At 49.4% G+C, this 19,205-nt stretch overlaps 1 protein-coding gene across 4 annotated transcripts in view; it reads left to right on the forward strand.

The window, feature by feature from the left end:
- The window catches only part of ZFHX3 (zinc finger homeobox 3), a 273,064-nt gene that overhangs the window by 92,164 nt on the left and 161,695 nt on the right, over positions 1 to 19,205 (forward strand). For 3 of the 4 annotated variants that reach the window (XM_065537352.2, XM_074027852.1, XM_015442746.4), the window contains exons 2-3: positions 8,105 to 10,872; positions 17,359 to 17,855. In XM_065537352.2, coding sequence (XP_065393424.1) covers positions 8,154 to 10,872; positions 17,359 to 17,855 — 3,216 coding nt within the window. In that variant the 5' untranslated portion in view covers positions 8,105 to 8,153. The remainder of the gene's footprint in view (positions 1 to 8,104; positions 10,873 to 17,358; positions 17,856 to 19,205) is intronic. The other variant, XM_065537353.2, reaches the window with a different exon arrangement.

Below are 19,205 nucleotides of genomic sequence, written 5' to 3' on the forward strand. Positions count from 1 at the left end.
TTTTTCCTGCTATAATTAAGAAGTGTCCTGTTGGGAGAGACTTTGAGATTGTAAATATCCTGTTAGTATTCAAACTTTTTTTGTTGTTGTTGAGACGGAGTCTTGCTCTGTCGCCCAGGCTGGAGTGCAGTGGTGCGATCTCGGCTCACTGCAGGCTCCGCCTCCCAGGTTCACACCATTCTCCTGCCTCAGCCTCCCACGTAGCTGGGACTACAGGCGCTCGCCACCACGCCCGGCTAATTTTTTTTTGTACTTTTAGTAGCAACAGGGTTTCGCCATGTTAGCCAGGATGGTCTCGATCACCTGGCCTCGTGAGCCACCCGCTTCGGCCTCCCAAAGTGCTGGGATTACAGGCGTGAGCCACCGTGCCCAGAAGTATTCAAACTTTCATCCATTAGTTTGGGTACCCGTTGATTCTTCCCTGAGTGGATGATGATGATGAGGATGATAGTTATCAAATGGTGATTTTCTTACTCTATACCCTTTTTCTGCGTTTATTAGTTGAGTTTCTACCCTGTGGAAGAACTTTCCTTTCTCCCACACTTTTTTTTTGTTGTTCTTAAAGTAGGGACTTGGGGATTCTTATGTTGCACATTGGGTTGCAATCCTTTACTGTCACCTAATTTTCTTGCTCACATTGTCCCTGATGCGGCCAATGGGAGCCCCTCCAACCCGCCCCAGGTCATTTTCATACATCTTCCTTATTCTTTGAGCACAAGTAGATGCTCCGAGCTCATCTTGTACTTTTCCTGCTCCAGCCCAAGTATTGACCATGTCTCCAAGGAGCCCCAGTTCCATTTCATAGAGAATGGTTATACCAGACATACCTTAGAGAAAAAAAAAAAGAAAAGGAATGGATACAGGGATCCTCTTTTTTCCTATTTCCCCCATTGTTTTATTAAGCACCTATTACATGTCAGATGTGGAGGACTCAGAGATGAACGGCACAGGGAACCTGATTTCATGCCACTCACAGCCTTGTAGTGGGGGCAGACAAGCCCACAGATAACACTCGGGAATGAGAAGAATCTTCACCTTTCACAGGCTGCCTGATACAGCCCCCTGGCCACAGCACAATCCCCTTCTCCGTACAATCCCATTCTCCGTTCTTGAAGCCACAGAGTGCAGTATTTCACAGCATAAACATTCCATTTGGGAACTGTGATAATCTTGAGAAAGATTTTCATTTATAGTGACCCTGCCTCTCTTTCCTTACAGATTCCCCTCATTGCCCCTAATTCAACTCTGGAACTAGGTGGAAACCACAGAACCAAACTAAGGCAGGGTTTCATATAACCGAGGATAGCTGTCTTGCCCTGCAATGAGACTTCTCTTTCCTGCACCCTTGAGCTGTGTGTATGTTCAGCCATGCCGATGAAGCTACAGTTTCTTTGTTGGTATCTTTCTTAGGAGATTCCCTGCAAGTGGTTTGTTAACATTATTCATGCAGACAGAGAAAGTGATGGGCTGTGGACCTGCTGAGCTCCAACAGGTACAGAGTAGTTCTGTTGCCAGACCCCATTATGGTCTTTGGCCACCATGCCAACCTCGGGCTTCCTCTGAGTTTGTCATCAAGTAAAACCCGTAGATATTTTGTTATTGTTGTTTGCATGAACTCTGAAGACCCCAGGTCTCTTCCATCCTCCATTGGTTTAGCAGATTGCCTGAAATTAAATGTAGGGCTTCATGTTTTTCCTTCTAAAGTTTGGTCCTGTTAGTTTGGGCCTGTCGTTCCAACTCATGGAGATTTTTTTTCTCAGTCTTGATTCCACCATTGAGCATTTTAATTATTCCCTTGAGCTTGATGTGCTCTGCAAGTGGGCATGCCTGCATGGTCTTGTTCCTCAAGCTGTTGATTTCAATCAGCCGAGTAGGGACAAGACAGAGCCTTGTGGCGTGTCCCGAGACACACGGACCTCTGTGTTGACGCTTAAAGTAATGGCATCATTAGTCGGCTATAAAGTTGGCCACAGTTTATTATCTGAAAGCTGTTTTGCTGTCCTGGATATAAAGAAATGATAAATTTTGTGCTACCTTATTAAGATAAAAAAGCATACTTTATTGTATTTCTCAGATCATTAAGTCTAAGTAAGGATATTTTTGGGTTTATTTTATGTGGGTTTTCTTACTGGACCTACAGCTAATTGCTAATTCCTCAGGATCATCCCCCCACCTAAAATTCTTTTCCAGCAACTGTTGAATCTGTTTGAAAACGATGAAGTACATGCAGTATATACTTTACAACATATTCTTGAAGTATATCCATATCCATTAAGTCACTCTGACATTGTGACTTTCTCCAAAACGATGCACACACATCACTCTTTCCCCTCCACTTGCTTTGTATTACTTTATATTGCTTTTTATTTGAGTGTATTTGTGTGTGGTCTCTCTTCTCCACAAGAATGTAAGCCGAGACCTTTTATCATGGATTCTCTAGCATTGGACACATAGTACATGCTCAGTAAATGCCGAACGAATGAATATGTTTCCTGATCTGTAGGTTCTGGAATCTGCCTTTTGTCCTTCTTTAAAAATCAGGATATTGGACCTACATTTCAGTTCTTTGCAGCAGCTTCTCCTACCTCCTTTATCCTCTCTTGTCTGTCTAAAGATATCCAAGCAAATCAGTCTGCTTCGAACTGTTCCCCTCATCCCCATCACTCTCAAGCAAGAAAAGCGTGTTTGGGTGAGATGCCAGTGTTGTTCTGCATGAGCAGTCCCGGGATCCCATCACCTTAGGACAGTCCCTGGGTGCTTAAAGACTGAGCGTGAATGTGAGATGTAGGGATGTTCTAGTGTTCTCTTTTGAAAATCAGACATTAAAGAAAAACAGGCTGGATGCGGTGGCTCACGCCTGTAATCCCAGCACTTTGGGAGGCCAAGGTGGGCAGATTGCCTGAGCTCAGGAGTTTGAGACCAGCCTGGCCAACACGTTGAAACACTATCTCTACTAAAAATACAAAAAAAAAAAAAAAAAAGAAAGGTTAGCCAGACATGGTGACGGTTGCCTGTAGTCCCAGCTACTCAGGAGGCTGAGGCAGGAGAATTGCTTGAGCCCAGGAGGTGGAGGTTGCAGTGAGCTGAGATCGCACCGCTGCACTCCAGCCTGGACGACAAAGGAAAACTGCCTGAGAGCACAGACTCCACACCCATACTGTCTGGTTTGTCAGTTAGGCCATATAACTGTGGGCCACCTCAGTTTTCCCATCTCGAAAATGGGGATAAAGATAGTATCTATTGGCCAGGCATGTGGCTCATGCCTGTAATCCCAGCACTTTGGGAGGCCGAGACGGGTGGACCACGAGGTCAGGAGATCAAGACCATCCTGGCTAACATGGTGAAACCCCATCTCTACTAAAAATACAAAAAATTAGCCAGGTGTGGTGGTGGGCGCCTGTAGTCCTAGCTACTCGGGAGGCTGAGGCAGGAGAGTGGCGTGAACCTGGGAGGTGGAGCTTTCAGCGAGCCAAGATTGCGCCACTGCACTCCAGCTTGGGCGACAGAGCGAGACTCCGTCCGAAAAAAAAAAAAAAGTGTCTATCTCCTAGTGTGGGTATGAGGATCAAAGTGATATGCTGTACCTGTGGGTCTTAACACAACGCCTAACTCATTAAGTGATGACTTCCATTATGATGATTTTCAATTTTGTTTTCTTTTTTTTTTTTTTTTAAAGAGACTGAGTCTTGTTTTTGTCACCCAGGCTGGAGTGCAGTGGCCCGATCATAGCTCACTGCAGCCTTGAACTCTTGGGCTCCAGCAATCCTCCTGTCTCAATGATGGTTTTAATTTTACAGAGCTTTGAGAAATAAAGGCACAAAGGAGGAAATGAAGTCACCCATAACCTCATTCCCTGGAATTCACCATTGTAAAAATTGTAATATAAGTCTCTCCTATTTTCCTCTACATAATACCTATATGTGCTTTGCTCATTCAGCATCTGTATGATGATTTTCCCATGCTTATAAATAGTTTCTTTAAAGAAAGCATCTTTATAACAACATATGGAGCTCTGTGCACTGTAATTTATTTAGGGTCTCTGTTTTTGCCTAAATTTTTCCTCTTTTTTTTTTCTGTTATAAATGCTGTGATGAATAAACCTAAATCTCCACGCATTGCTTAGGTTGTTTCCTTAGGATGAATTCCTAGAACGGGGAATTGTCGAGTCAAGGGGGAGGGATGTGCATTTTTGAGGCCTTCAGTGTATGCTGCCTGGTCACCTGTAGGAAGGCGGTACTCACTTCCTCTCCCTCCGGCAGAGCAGGGCATCACCCAGGGAAACAGGCATCCTTGCCTGCTGGCTGATGTCTCTTGGGTGATCCCGCATGGGACATTCTTGGAAGCAACAGTTTCTCACTGCCTCTGTTCTCTCTTTGTTTTTCCTCCCTTCCCCTTTGTTTCCCTTCTTGGTTTCCTACCAGACAGCCTCTTGTGAAAGGACTGCCTAATTAACCCTGTGCTAATTAACAATTTAAAATTACACGGTGCGACTGTTCATGTTTAATTCTCCGGGAGCTGGAGCAACAGCAGGAGCCCCTCCCCTTCGTCATAACCGCACCCCTGCCACCCCAGCTTCCCTGAAACTTGCATTTTACCCAGTCCTGCCTCCTTAAGGGAACAGGATAAAACTGTCGTAAGCACGTTTTTAAAGAGGGAGATGAACGTTTTGATTAATAGGGAGTTACAGGGTAACAGGGTAGAGTTTTATCCTTTTAAACAATCTTTGAAAAGTAAAGATTGACATTTGCAAAGATGCAGTGGGCTTTACAGGTGGTTCCAAGGGAGCTTGGAAGATGAGCAGGGGTTGGGGGGTGCTTGATGAAGGTGCTGGAATTCTTCTGTACAAGATTACCTTTCAAATGGCAGATTTAAGTGCTAAGCAGAGAGTGAGCAAGCTAGGTCATTCCTATATCTTCCCTTTAACTTTCTCATTGGAGAGATGTGCTCTATTAAAATCTAACTGAATTCTTAAAGCCCATATGTTTAGTGCAACATTGGGGGTTGTGAGTAGAATACCTGGACATTTTATAGAGGGAGTTCTGGGTGCCACCAGCAGAGAAGCGGGCTGCAGGAAGGGAGGAGGGGTGTGAACCTGTACGAGCTGGCCCTGGCACTAGGGAAGCACTGGGAAGGGGCACAGAGCCTGAAGAGAGGTATGCGTGTCGGGCTGGTGGGGCTGCTTGGAAAAGCGCGAGGACCCACTGGGTTCCCAGGCTGCCCTCTGTAACTGAAGATCATTGATTTTACGGGAAACCGTGTTTACAGACAGAGTGCTGATCGACCTGCCGAGTTGACTTCTGCCTCCTTAAGTAAGAACTACCTTTTTCTTATTGACTGGCTGATAAACAGAGCGAGAGAGAGACAGCCGGCTATGGGGGGGAGTGGCAGATGCCCCAAGACCCTTGAGCCGCAGGATGGGGCCGGTTGGAGAGGCTTCCTTATCTCTGTGCGCAGGTCCCCGTCTTCTCCATCTCCATCCCTGCACCTCCCAGGGACCACAGGGAGTCTAAGACTGACCTTCCCTGGTTACCTAGCAATACGGGTACCAAGGACAGAAGAGCTGTGCTTGGTACCTGTATTGGTGAAGATGGAGTGAAGTAGAGTGTCTTAAGTTTAACGCACGGTCCCTGAGGATGGTGTGAAAATGCAGATTCTGATGGGGCAGGAGGAGAGAGTGCATGTGTCTTAAGCTCCCCGGAGAGGATAGTGCTTCAAGTCCATGAACCACGCTTTGTTTGGCAACGGGCCTGCTTGTCGCAGCCGGTACACATGGGAAGGAGGCCCAGAGGAGGTAGCTTGGGTCCTGCAGTCGGTTCCTCCTCTCCCACCCGTGTCCTCATGGCCGCTGCTCCCCATGAATGGGTGGGCTCTAGTGTCACCACCACAGGGTCACCAACCACCATCATAGGTGGGTACGGTGTCATTCTTTCCTGACATCTTCTGCTTTGCAGTAGAAAACAAAGTAAGGGAGGTTTTAAAAGTCCCAGCCCCTTGGCTGGATACTTTGTGGAAGAGGAGGAGGAATAAGAGGAGAACAGAGCAAGAGAAGCCCACCAATTAATTGGTAAACGCTTGCAGGTTTCTCTGGCCCAGCCCAGGCTGGAGAGGAGATTGGCTTTGCTGTCGATAAACAAGTCCCTGGTGCAGCATCAAAGCTGTTCTCCTTTATCAATCGTGGCCCCCCCCTTCCCGCATGTTCCTGTAACTTACCAAGCATTTATGACATTGATTTTACAATCGGGCTGTTAACCCTCCCGCCCCTTCAGGCCTGCCAACCTTTTTGGCCCAAGCTGTCAATCAGATGTCGTCCAGCCAATCAGAAGCATCCCTAAGAAAAGTGACCCTGTAGTCTCACCTGTATCCCAGCTCAACCTTGTGAGGAAGTCCCATTGCGTTTGCTGTTTGGTTTGATTTAGTGTAGTCGTCTCTGTTTAAAATGAATATGCCCTTTCTAAGGCGCATGGAACTTTGCGGTTGCAAAATCTGAGGTTATAAACGGAGAGATGGGGTGTGTGTTTGCATGTGTGTATTAGACACATCATAGCTTTAGTCTTCCAAAAAGTTATTTCTCCCTGAGACTTGTGGTAAACCTGCCGTCCCCATCTTTTCCCGAGGGGGAGCTGTTGACTCATTGTGCAGTCAATAATCAAGAACTGAAAAAAAGATTGGGAAGATAGGGGCTGTCGGGGAGGGAAGTAAGATCAAACCTGGCCGAAACCTTCACCAGCTGGCTATGAATGAGATGGTGGGTGGAGAAGCGGCCACATGTTCTCCAGGAGGAGCTGCAGGGGAATGGTGGCTGGGGACCTACGGGCGAAGGATCAAGGCTCTGCGAGGTGCTGAGCTGCCTGTAGGAGCAGGGCCAGACGGAATAATCACCCCTGCGATGATATTACCGCAGGAGCAGAGTGGCGGCGATCTGATGCCTCCCTCCCCAGGGACGTGAGGTCTCAGAGGGCACATTCAGCTCAGTGGCACTTTGGAGTCGGAAATGGAAAAGCCCCAGGGCTGAATGACAGCTGGTTGGGTAGCGACTAATAACTAAGAGGCAGGTGTGGAGCTGGGGCTTGCCGAGCCCAGCTGCCGTGTCGGCTTGCCACTCAGATCCTTGATAGCAAAAACCACCAAGCACGTGGGGAACGCACTCCCTCCAGCCAGGGCCAGATAGAAGCTGCTGGAGGGGGTGTTGGCAGATCCAGAGTCTGGTCCATTCCTGCTGGAAATACCAACCTCACGTTTTGCACCTATGTAGTTTTAGTCTGAAGTCAGCTGAGTCACAGGCCAGGGAGCTTGACTGGTATGGGTGGAGAAGACAGGAATCTGGGGACCCATCTTCTCTTCTGTTTCACAGTGGTCAGATTAGCACTGAGCCAGTTTTTAGATTCAAGCCCCTCAGTTTTACTGCTTATAAAATGGGACTGATGCCTCCCAGACCTGCAGAGGACTTTGCGGAGTGCGTCTAGTGCTACACGCCTGCCCTGTGAACCTCAGGTTCCTCACCCACCTTCTTTGAACTTCTGCAACTAGAACCACGGTCAGTAAAAGCCATGGCAACTTTTCTAAATCCATGAGCGTATCCCACGCTACCGTCGTTTTTCCGGGAACATTGAACCTTCCTCTTCTCAGCCCTCCTCTGTATTCCCCTGAGCCACAGACAGTGCGGGGAGCTGATGCTGACTTTGTGTGAGTTGTCCAGAAGTGGTAGGGCTGTGGCTGTGACCTTGTTGGGGGGGCTGGAGAGATGATGCGTCTGTTCTCCACTGTGGCCTATCGAAGCTATGCTGGCAAAGAATGGATATTCCTGCTCGTCTTCAGGGGCAGAGCAGTGACAATTCGAAGTCGAAGAGGCCTGCTCCCGGCCTTCTTTCCCCATGTCCCTTGCTCAGGCTGTTGACCCGGCCGCGCCACCCCTGTGTGCTGGACCGTGCGGGGCAGTGTCCCCAGGCCCGCCCTCTGTCCGGTGTCTCCGTGTTGTGGGTGTTGTGGACAGAAGCCTCTTAGAGCGCTCCGTGCGGTGGGACCTCAGCCTCGGCCCTCCTAACCTCTTTCCTTTCTCTCTCTCTTTCCCCTCTCTCCCTCCTCCCCCCTTGCCTCCGCCCTTCAGGTCCGATCCTCCGTACTGGGTGCAATGAAAGCTCCACGCAGGCCTTACCATGGAAGGCTGTGACTCGCCCGTCGTCTCGGGGAAGGACAATGGGTGCGGTATCCCTCAGCACCAGCAATGGACTGAACTCAACAGCACCCACCTCCCTGACAAACCCAGTAGCATGGAGCAGTCCACAGGCGAGAGCCACGGGCCCTTGGACAGCCTGAGGGCCCCCTTCAATGAGCGCCTTGCGGAGAGCACCGCGTCGGCCGGGCCCCCCGCCGAGCCCGCCAGCAAGGAGGTCACCTGCAACGAATGTTCGGCTTCCTTTGCCAGCCTCCAGACCTACATGGAGCACCACTGCCCCAGCACGCGCCCCCCGCCGCCCCTGAGAGAGGAGAGCGCCAGCGACACCGGTGAGGAGGGGGACGAGGAGAGTGACGTGGAGAACCTGGCCGGGGAGATCGTCTACCAGCCGGACGGCTCCGCGTACATTGTGGAGAGCCTGAGCCAGCTGACCCAGGGCGGGGGCGCCTGTGGGAGTGGCAGCGGCAGTGGGCCTCTCCCCTCGCTTTTCCTGAACTCTCTCCCTGGCGTGGGGGGCAAGCAAGGGGACCCCTCGTGTGCTGCACCCGTGTACCCGCAGATCATCAACACTTTCCACATAGCCTCATCCTTCGGGAAATGGTTTGAGGGCCCAGACCAGGCTTTCCCGAATACCTCAGCCCTGGCGGGGCTCAGCCCCGTCCTGCACAGCTTCCGCGTGTTCGACGTGCGACACAAAAGCAACAAGGATTACCTGAACAGCGACGGCTCTGCCAAAAGCTCCTGCGTATCCAAAGATGTTCCTAACAATGTGGACCTGTCCAAATTCGATGGCTTTGTGCTCTACGGCAAGAGGAAGCCCATCCTGATGTGTTTCTTGTGCAAACTCTCCTTCGGGTACGTCCGTTCGTTTGTGACCCACGCGGTGCATGACCATCGAATGACCCTGAGCGAAGACGAGCGGAAAATTCTTAGCAATAAGAACATCTCCGCTATCATCCAAGGGATCGGCAAAGACAAGGAACCCCTTGTAAGTTTTCTGGAACCAAAAAACAAGAACTTTCAACACCCTTTAGTTTCCACAGCTAACCTCATAGGCCCCGGACACAGTTTTTATGGTAAATTTAGTGGCATTCGAATGGAAGGGGAGGAAGCTCTCCCAGCCGGCTCCGCCGCTGGCCCCGAGCAGCCCCAGGCTGGTCTCTTGACCCCCAGCACCCTGTTGAACCTTGGCGGGCTCACCAGCTCGGTCCTGAAGACCCCCATTACCTCAGTCCCCCTGGGGCCTCTGGCTTCCAGTCCTACCAAATCCTCAGAGGGCAAGGACTCCGGGGCGGCGGAAGGAGAGAAGCAGGAAGTGGGCGACGGGGACTGCTTCTCGGAGAAAGTAGAGCCAGCCGAAGAGGAGGCGGAGGAGGAAGAGGAGGAGGAAGAGGCGGAGGAGGAGGAGGAAGAAGAGGAGGAGGAAGAAGAGGAGGAGGAAGACGAGGGTTGCAAAGGACTCTTTCCAAGCGAGTTGGATGAGGAACTGGAGGACAGGCCTCACGAGGAGCCTGGGGCCGCAGCAGGTAGTAGCAGCAAAAAGGACCTTGCTCTCTCAAACCAAAGCATTTCTAACTCCCCCTTAATGCCTAACGTGCTCCAGACGCTGTCGAGGGGCACAGCTTCTACTAGTTCTAATTCTGCTTCTTCCTTTGTTGTCTTTGATGGTGCGAACAGGAGGAATCGTTTAAGCTTTAACAGTGAGGGCGTCAGGGCCAATGTGGCAGAGGGCGGCAGGAGGCTGGACTTCGCTGACGAAAGTGCCAATAAAGACAATGCCACAGCACCAGAACCAAATGAAAGCACAGAGGGCGACGATGGGGGCTTCGTTCCCCATCACCAGCACGCTGGCTCCCTCTGCGAGCTTGGGGTTGGGGAGTGCCCCTCGGGGAGTGGCGTGGAGTGCCCCAAATGCGACACGGTCCTGGGCTCCTCCCGCTCGCTGGGCGGTCATATGACCATGATGCATTCTCGTAACTCGTGTAAGACACTCAAGTGCCCCAAGTGCAACTGGCACTATAAGTACCAGCAGACCCTGGAGGCACACATGAAGGAGAAGCACCCGGAGCCGGGGGGCTCCTGCGTCTACTGCAAAAGCGGGCAGCCCCACCCCCGGCTGGCACGAGGCGAGAGCTACACGTGTGGTTACAAGCCTTTCCGCTGCGAGGTGTGTAACTACTCCACAACTACCAAAGGCAACCTCAGTATTCATATGCAGTCCGACAAGCATCTCAACAACATGCAGAACCTGCAGAACGGAGGGGGGGAGCAGGTCTTCAGCCACACTGCCGGGGCGGCGGCGGCAGCGGCGGCTGCGGCGGCGGCAGCGGCCAATATCAGTAGCTCCTGCGGGGCCCCCTCGCCCACCAAACCAAAAACCAAACCCACCTGGCGGTGCGAGGTGTGTGATTATGAGACCAACGTGGCCAGGAACCTCCGCATTCACATGACCAGTGAGAAGCACATGCATAACATGATGTTACTGCAGCAGAACATGACCCAGATCCAACACAACCGCCACCTGGGCCTCGGCAGCCTGCCCTCGCCCGCCGAGGCCGAGCTCTACCAATACTACCTGGCCCAGAACATGAACCTGCCCAACCTGAAGATGGACAGTGCTGCCTCCGACGCCCAGTTCATGATGAGCGGATTCCAGCTGGATCCCGCGGGGCCCATGGCCGCCATGACGCCTGCTCTAGGTGAGGATGACTACGTGTTTGTCTGTTTTCATGATAGGAATTTAACCAGGGAGAATGGTGAATAGGGTGAGATAGTCCTGTGGATTCAGTTGACTCTGGTCTTCTTGAGTGGTTTTTGTGTAAACTGGATTGTCTTACAGTCAAGTATTTATTCTCAAGAATCCCTTGAACTCTGTGTGTGCATATGGAAAAGTTTATGCATTCAAGAGAGATACGATTGTACTCTGGCTACATGGGGCCGGGATTAAAATGTGAGTGTTTCCTCTAGTTTTCTGTTCCCATTCTGTCTTTCTCTGTCTCTTTTTTCAATTTGAAAAATCACTATAATCACCCAAAACCTTGGGGTTTCATCAGATATTTACTGAAACTTACAGGAAACTATAGCTGAGGCAGTCATCTCAATAAGAGGACTAGGGACAGTTATCTCTATGATTTAAATAGAGACAATCATCTCAATAATAGGAATTTGGAATAGGAATTGGAATAACATATGTATGTTATTCATATGGCCAAAGGCTGATTCTTTGCGGAGCTGGGAGCCGCCCAGAGAGACTCCACAAGGTTCTCTGTATATTTATGAGGATCTCGATGAAAGAGATGTGATTTTTTTTTTCTTATTTTCGATGAGTACTTGGTGATTAGAATAGTTGGGAATTAATTGGGAATTGAATTGCCCCAGTGGCACTGTTGTGAGGGGTGTGAGAGATGAATAACAAGTAAGTCGTAAACATTGTCCATGGAGGAAAGTTAACTGTTAATAGCAGTTAGATCCTGGTTAGCAGAGCCTTTGTTGCCGGAAAGAATGACCTCTGCTTTAGAGAAACTGATTTGGCTCTGTCCAGGCTCCCAGTCTTACCAATGTGCTTACCATTATCTAGAATAGGACGGATTTGGGTGCTGAAAACTTTGAGTTTTTACGTAGAACGAACCACAGCCACTTTGAGGATAGCTGCTGCCGCCAAAACAATCTACAGATGGGTTTCATGAGAACCCTTTGATAGCTGGGCCATTCATGCCTCCACCCTGTATGCCTCAAACAGGATCCTGCCTGCGCCACATCCCGTGACCCTGCTAATGGACTTCGTGGGACCAGTGACAACGGCCTGAATTAAGCAATATGCCATTATTGACATGGGAATAGGTTGTTCTTGGCAACAGAGTGTCAGTGAGGACTTTTTTCCGGGGTGGCTTAGATGACTGCAGAGCCAAGCCTCACCAGTTGGCAGGTGTTTATTTGTGTAGTGTTTTAGTGCTAATTGTTGCCTATGAGTTATATTTCAAAGCGTTCCATTGGTTTTTCTTGCTATGTATTCAACTTTGAATCCTTAGTACTTTAATCTTTTCCTTTTGAAATATTTGCCCATTGATCCTTTATTACCAAATGATTTGAAGGTATTTGACCAACTGGCTAATCGTGGATGCACAAGCACCGGTCGCCTTATTTGTCCCCAGGGTGAACCATGCACGCCAGGGAATGGGCGTGAGTACACTATGGTTTTTTTTTAAACCAGTAGGAGTTGGAAGGAGTCAGAGAATCTTGGGAGGCAGATATTGGAGCAAATCAAACATAATGGAAGTGAAATGAAGACAGAACATGGGTAGGTTCATGTTGGGTCAAAGTGAGGTTTTTTTTTTTTTTTGAGACAGTCTCTCTTTGTCACCCAGGCTGGAGTGCAGTGGCGTCATCTCGGCTCACTGCAACCTCCACCTCCTGGGGTTCAAGCGATACTCCTGCCATAGCCTCCTAAGTAGCTGGGATTACAGGCCCCCACCACCATGCCTGGCTAATTTTGTATTTTTAGTAGAGATGGGGCTTCACCATGTTGGCCAGGCTGGTCTCGAACTCTTGACCTCAGGTGATCCGTCCACCTTGGCCTCCCAAAGTGCTGGGATTACAGACGTGAGTCACTGTGCCCGGCCTAAAGTGAGTCTTTTTAATTATCTTGAGAACAGGTAACTAAGGCTCGCATTGAGAAGTAGAGAAATATTTCACTTTAACACCAAGTGTCTGTGAGTCTTTGGGGCATCATGCACTGTCCTGGGCATTGCGGCAGATTCAGAAGGAGCAGAAGAATGAAGCCCTGTGTTCTAGACACACATGGAAGGGCCGCACCTTATTTCTTGGAGAGACTAGAACTCTTCCTCCCAAAGGATTTATCCAACTCAGTCACAAAGGGCCCTTGAATTTCCAGTGTCACTACTTGTTGGCCAAGGGGAGTCCCTGGAAACCTGTGCCTTCCTTGGTCCACGAGAGCTGCTAAGAAGGTGTGAGAGCCACAAATCCTTTATGCCGGAAGCTCAAGTGGGTGTGGGGGCCATAGGAAGTGTCCAAAGGACTTGGAATTTGAGTTGTATGATCTCAGTAGGAGAAACCAACTTATGCAAATAAAAACAGCCATAACTTTCAGTTCTAGCTGTGGCTCTACTGATTTTTGTCTTTTTTTTTTTTTTTCCCATAGTCCATTTATAAGATGGCTGTAGGTGTTATTAGACGTGACTGAGTTCTGAAGGGGGAAAAAAGTTTTTGTGAAATGCACTCCTCCTTACAAGGTGATTGTTCTCATACTTCCCTTGCCAGAGCCCTCTTTATTATCATCAAACAGACACTGATTCTGGGGATGCTTCTTTTCAGAGGCCTTTGAGGAAAGGGTTGGGGCTCCTTTGCCTAGTACAGTTGGATCTGCTGCTTTTTGTAGACAGCACATTAGATGTGAGGCCTTGTGAACATCCTCCCAAACCTTCCTTTCGACTCTGAAGTTTAGCATAGCACCAAGAAAGTGGTTGCTTGTGAGGGTGGCTGTGTGTTTCCCAAGTAGCCAGCCAGCCCCTGGACACCTGCACAAGGTTTAACAGCTCCCTTCATCTTCCTTTGATTCCAGAGTGTGCCTTTTAATCCATGTGCCTTCCTGACGATGTGCTGATGGGCAGGCTCACGTGTCAAGGTGTCAGTTCCAGTGTTAGAGTTAGGTGTATGCCCAGAGATGGGGACCCGCTCCAACACCACGTATCCAGTGTGGCTCAAGACTAAAGACCTGCCAAATTCTTTTTTTCATTTCTTTTTTTGAGATGGAGTTTCACTCTTGTCGCCCCAGCTGGAGTGCAATAGCGCGATCTTGGCTCACTGCAGCCCCTGCCTCCCGGGTTCAAGCAATTCTAATGCCTCAGCCTTCCGAGTAGCTGGGATTATAGGCATGCGCCACCACGCCCAGCTGATTTTTGTATTTTCAGTAGAGACGGGGTTTCACCACATTGGCTAGGCTGGTCTTGAACTCCTGACCTCAGGTGATCCGCCCACCTTGGCCTCCCAAAGTGCTGGGATTACAGGTGTGAGCCACTATGCTCAACTCCAGTTTCTTCTTTGTAGGGGCCCTGCTCCTAATTGTTTGTGAATTGGGTGAGATTACTCCACTTTGTGGCAGTTGAATTAGCAGATTTGCAGGATTCTAAGCCCTGGGGCTTGTTTCTCTGAGGCATAGTTCTTGAAGGGAGTTTTCACTTGCCTGTCATCCTCACTCGTTTCAGCACTCTGCTGCTTCTATCCTTTGCATTTCATTTTAAGAGCCTAGCATGCTGGCTAGGCATGGTGGCTTATGCCTATAATCCAGCACTGCGGGAGTCCAAGGATCACTTGAACCCGGGAATTTGAGACCAGTCTGGGCAACATCTCGACAACAAAAAAAATTATTTTTAAGATCAGCCAGGTGTGGTGGGGTGCACCTGTAGTCCCAGCTACTTGAGAGGCTGAGGCGGGTGGATCAGTTGAGCCTTGGTGGTCCAGACAGCAGTGAACCACTCCAGCCTGGGCAACAAGTGAGATCTTGTCTCTTAAAAAAAAAAAAAAAAAAAGAGCTTAAAGTGGAAACTGGGACTTAGTTTCCTCTGCTTATTCCAAGGATTTCTCATTTTCACTCAGGCATCAGCAAGTGACGGCTGAATTTCTCTTTAGAGCAATATTGATGTGCCGAGGTTAAATCTAAAAAGTGGAGACGATTTGATACTTCAGGTGGTTGGCATCAGAAACAAATATATGTTTGCTCCTTGTCTTACCCTCCGGGCAGTTTCTGCTTTGACTGAACACCGAGTATGTTTCATGGATGTTGCCTGGCCTCCGTCCCCGTTAAGGGATGGAGCTTTTAGGCTTTTTTTCTTTTTTTTCTTTCTGTTTTTCTTTCTTGTCCTAAAAAGAATGTCATAGTTATGGTTCCTCTCACCAGGGGAGATGGGAAGACAGACAACAAGCTGAAAGCTTCCTAAGCCTTATGGAATGCATGTGCAAAAGATTTCCGTGGCTCACTAGACTGTCCGTGAGCTTCAAACGCAGCTGCTGGTCTGCTTAGCAGAGCCTGTACTGATCTTGTCACTCGAGGTGACTTGTGTAGCGTCAACAAGAAAATCATAAAAAAAAGAAAAAATCTTTTCTCTGATGAGCCACTGACTTGGATTTTAATCAGTTATAAAAAATAAAATAACCTTGGCCCAACCACACATTAAAGGTCAAATTTAAATATCAGTTGGGGAGGTGGGGCAGACCCAGTAGCTCAAGAGCATATGTGTTTAGGAAAGAGAAACTAGACACCAGTGCCCAGCTTTCTGCTTGACCGTATACTTCTAGGAACTGGAGGGAAGGCTGCTCTCTTCAGGCCTTTCTCCCGGTAGAAATAAGGCCTTGCAGTATTAATTTACCGTAGCAAATGTGAGCTTGTCCCAGGTTTATGCAGGGCAGTGATGGACTGAAAAAGACCAGGGTGGGAGAGGGAGGAAGAGTTCTTCTCTCGGCCCTTTTGTGGAGATGTGGAGCTCACCCTCCTGTCTCAGTGCCTATCTCGGTCCACTTCCTGAACATGTGACAGTCCCATTCTTTTTTCACTCTTGTCTAGCACAGCAAACATTTGGGCATCTGTGCCCTCTGTAGAGGGCTGGGCACTCTATAGAGGTCCAGCGAGGATAAGACTGAACCCCTGTCCTAGGGAGGTGGCACCTTGATGGGGATCCCAGCTATGGTGCATTTCTGTATGTAGGTGACTGAATGGCAAAGGGATGGTGATAGGTCCTAGGGTAGCTCTGCATGTCACACAGGGCGGAGGCTCAGGAAAGAGAACAGGCGGCCCTACTGGGAAGACATGGGAGGGTTGGCAACATTGACTGACGGGAGGGATATTGACCAGAGGGGAGTGGTGAGGAGTAGAGGGATTACTCCCCAAGTCTTTTTATATTTTGTTTTGTTTTGTTTTTGAGACAGGGTCCTGCTCTGTCACCAGGGCTGGAGCTGAGTGACACGGTCTCAGCTCACTGCAGCCTCTGCCTCTGGGGCTCAAGTGATCCTCCCTTCTCAGTCCCTGAGTAGCTGGAACTACAGGCATGCACCACCATGCCTGGCTAGTTTCCGTTGTATATTTTGTACACCATGTTGTCCAGACTGGTCTCGAACTCCTAGGATCAAGTGATCTGCCTGCCTTGGCCTCCTGAAGTGCTTGGATTAGGTGCGTGAGACACTGCGTCCAGCCACACTCCCCAGATCTTTGCTTTAGAGAGGCACTCTCCAAGAGGTGTCACTCACCACCACATAGCTTCCTAAATTTAAATAACATTAAAAATTCAGTTCCTTAGTTGCACTACCCATATTTCAGGTATTTATTAGTCACGTGTAGCCAGTGACTGCTGCACCAGACGACGCAGCCATAGGTTGTTTTCAAGGTTGGTCACTGCCACCTCAGATACATTCTGGGCCCAATTCTGGTCCCCATGAAGGCTTGGTATATTAAGATTGCAGCTGTAACACATTTCCAATTTTGGAAGATCTGTGGTTTGAGATTCCTTTATACCCAGTGAATGATACATATTTCTATCTTTTCTTGGATCTTAGAGAGGGGATGAATTGAAATATTAAAGAGGTGGCTGGCCACGGTAGCTCACGCCTGTCATTCCAGTATTTTGGGAGGCCGAGGCAGGTGGATCAACTGAGATCAGGAGTTCAAGACCAGCCTGGCCAACATGGTGAAACCCTGTCTCTACTAAAAAAGACAAAAATTAGCTGGTCTTGGTGGTGGATGCCTGTAATCCCAGCTACTTGGGAGGCTGAGGCAGGAGAATCGCTTGAACCCGGGAGGCGGAGGTTGCTGTGAGCCGAGATCATGCACCTGCACTCTAGCCTGGGCAACACAGAGCAAGACTCCATCTTGGAGGAAAAAAAAGAAAAAGAAATATTAAAGAGGCAGTGGCTCCTAGCTTTTCTAGGTGTTCTTTTCCTAAAGAAAGAAAATACAAAACCTGCCAGAAATCTCAGAATGTCCACAGGAGAGATCGAAACACATCAGGTTGACTATGTTTGTTTGCTTGTTTTCCAGCCAGTAACCCTTTGCAACCCTTGAAATGTGATCTTTTCCTTTTGGACCCTAGTTGAGGGTGGCGGAGGGCTGGGGGCTGCCTCAGCTGTGGCCGTGACCACGAGCCTGGTCTTTGACTCTCTCCTTCTCTCCTTCCCCGCAGTGGGCGGTGAGATCCCCCTAGACATGCGGCTCGGGGGCGGGCAGCTGGTGTCAGAGGAGCTGATGAACTTGGGCGAGAGCTTCATCCAGACCAACGACCCGTCGCTGAAGCTCTTCCAGTGTGCCGTCTGCAACAAGTTCACGACGGACAACCTGGACATGCTGGGCCTGCACATGAATGTGGAGCGCAGCCTGTCGGAGGATGAGTGGAAGGCGGTAATGGGGGACTCGTACCAGTGCAAGCTCTGCCGCTACAACACCCAGCTTAAGGCCAACTTCCAGCTGCACTGCAAGACAGACAAGCACGTGCAGAAGTACCAGCTGGTGGCCCACATCAAGGAGGGCGGCAAGGCCAACGAGTGGAGGCTCAAGTGTGTGGCCATCGGCAACCCCGTGCACCTCAAGTGCAATGCCTGTGACTACTACACCAACAGCCTGGAGAAGCTGCGGCTGCACACAGTCAACTCCAGGCACGAGGCCAGCCTGAAGTTGTACAAGGTAAGGCCCAGCGCCTTATGGCTCAGGCGCCCTTTCTGAAAGCAGAGGGTTGCGCACCGGGGAGTTAGGGAGCACTGGGGAGGAGTCGGACAGTCTCTGGCATGGCCCGGGTGGCTGTTGGTTGGGAACCTGGAGTGGAGAGGAGAGTCGGCAGTGTCCACTTTGTCACCAGATGGAAATGTGACAGGTTCAGTGAGTAGCTTGAGTAGCTGAAGGTTCTCTTTTTGGATGCCCAATTTGGGGGCAGGTTTTGTTGACAGCGCCTCTAGGGTTGGTTCTTTTCTTTCTTACATGGGCTCTTTTGCATCCTCTGCTCCTGTGGTTTCCCTCTCTCCTTTAGGCTTTCTGTTCTCCTTTTCCATCTCTTTATTCTTTTTTTTTTTTTTTCTCCTTTCCTGGATGCTCCTGGGGTGTTTTGTTCCTCCCTTCCTTCTTTCATCCATCCATCATCCCACCAACAAATATACACTGGGTACCTTCTCAATGCCAGGTACTGTTCTGGGCACATGTCCACGTCAGTGCATGAAATTGACCAAATAAATAAATAAATAAATAACCCTGCCCTCATAGAGCTTCCATTCTTTTAGCAAGAGATGGGTGAGAAATGATGAATAAATTATGTAGCAGGCTAGAAGGTGCTAAATGCTGTGGGGAAAATGGGGTCCATAAGGGGCCATTTTTGTCCCCCCCCCCCCACTTTTGTGCTTCCTGGGTTCTGTGTCCTCTTTCTCTTCCTTATACTTTTTCTTCCTCTTCCTGGGCTTCTCCCATCCTCCCCCTTTCCCTTTGTCTCTTCTCCTCTTCCCTCTTTCCTGTCCATTTATTCTTTCTGTCCCCCCACCCCACTCTTTCCCCCCGACCCTTGCCTCTACTCCACAGACGGTAACTGAGGAGGAGGTGCTCCGGATACTGTAAATAGTCCTTTCACTTGCACGGCAGAATTGCTCCAGACGTCTCTATTGATTTTCACTGGACTTAAAGCCTCACCTTTTTCTCTAATCATCCCATAATGGCTTTAGTATGAACAGTCAGGTACAAATCGCCATAAATCTCCCCGGCCTCATCCCACACACTTTCCACTCCCTCACTCTCTCTTTTCATTTTGCTCACTCCCATGATCAGCTTCTCCTACTTTTCACACCTTTTCTCACGTCTTTGGGCTCACGAGTGTTTGGTTTCTGCTGGCCCTGAGCTAGCTGAGTCCCTGCTCTACTCAGCATGATTTTAAATGGAGATTCCACGTGAGGAAGACTTCTAGTCCTTTCCCCACATCAGCCTCTGCCGGGATTGATAATTGTACTTCATTTTACGGTTGCTTCTTCTCAGGGTGTGGGGAGGCCTGCGTAACGC

Source organism: Macaca fascicularis, chromosome 20 (assembly GCF_037993035.2).
Source record: "Macaca fascicularis isolate 582-1 chromosome 20, T2T-MFA8v1.1".
Lineage (NCBI taxonomy): Eukaryota > Metazoa > Chordata > Mammalia > Primates > Cercopithecidae > Macaca > Macaca fascicularis.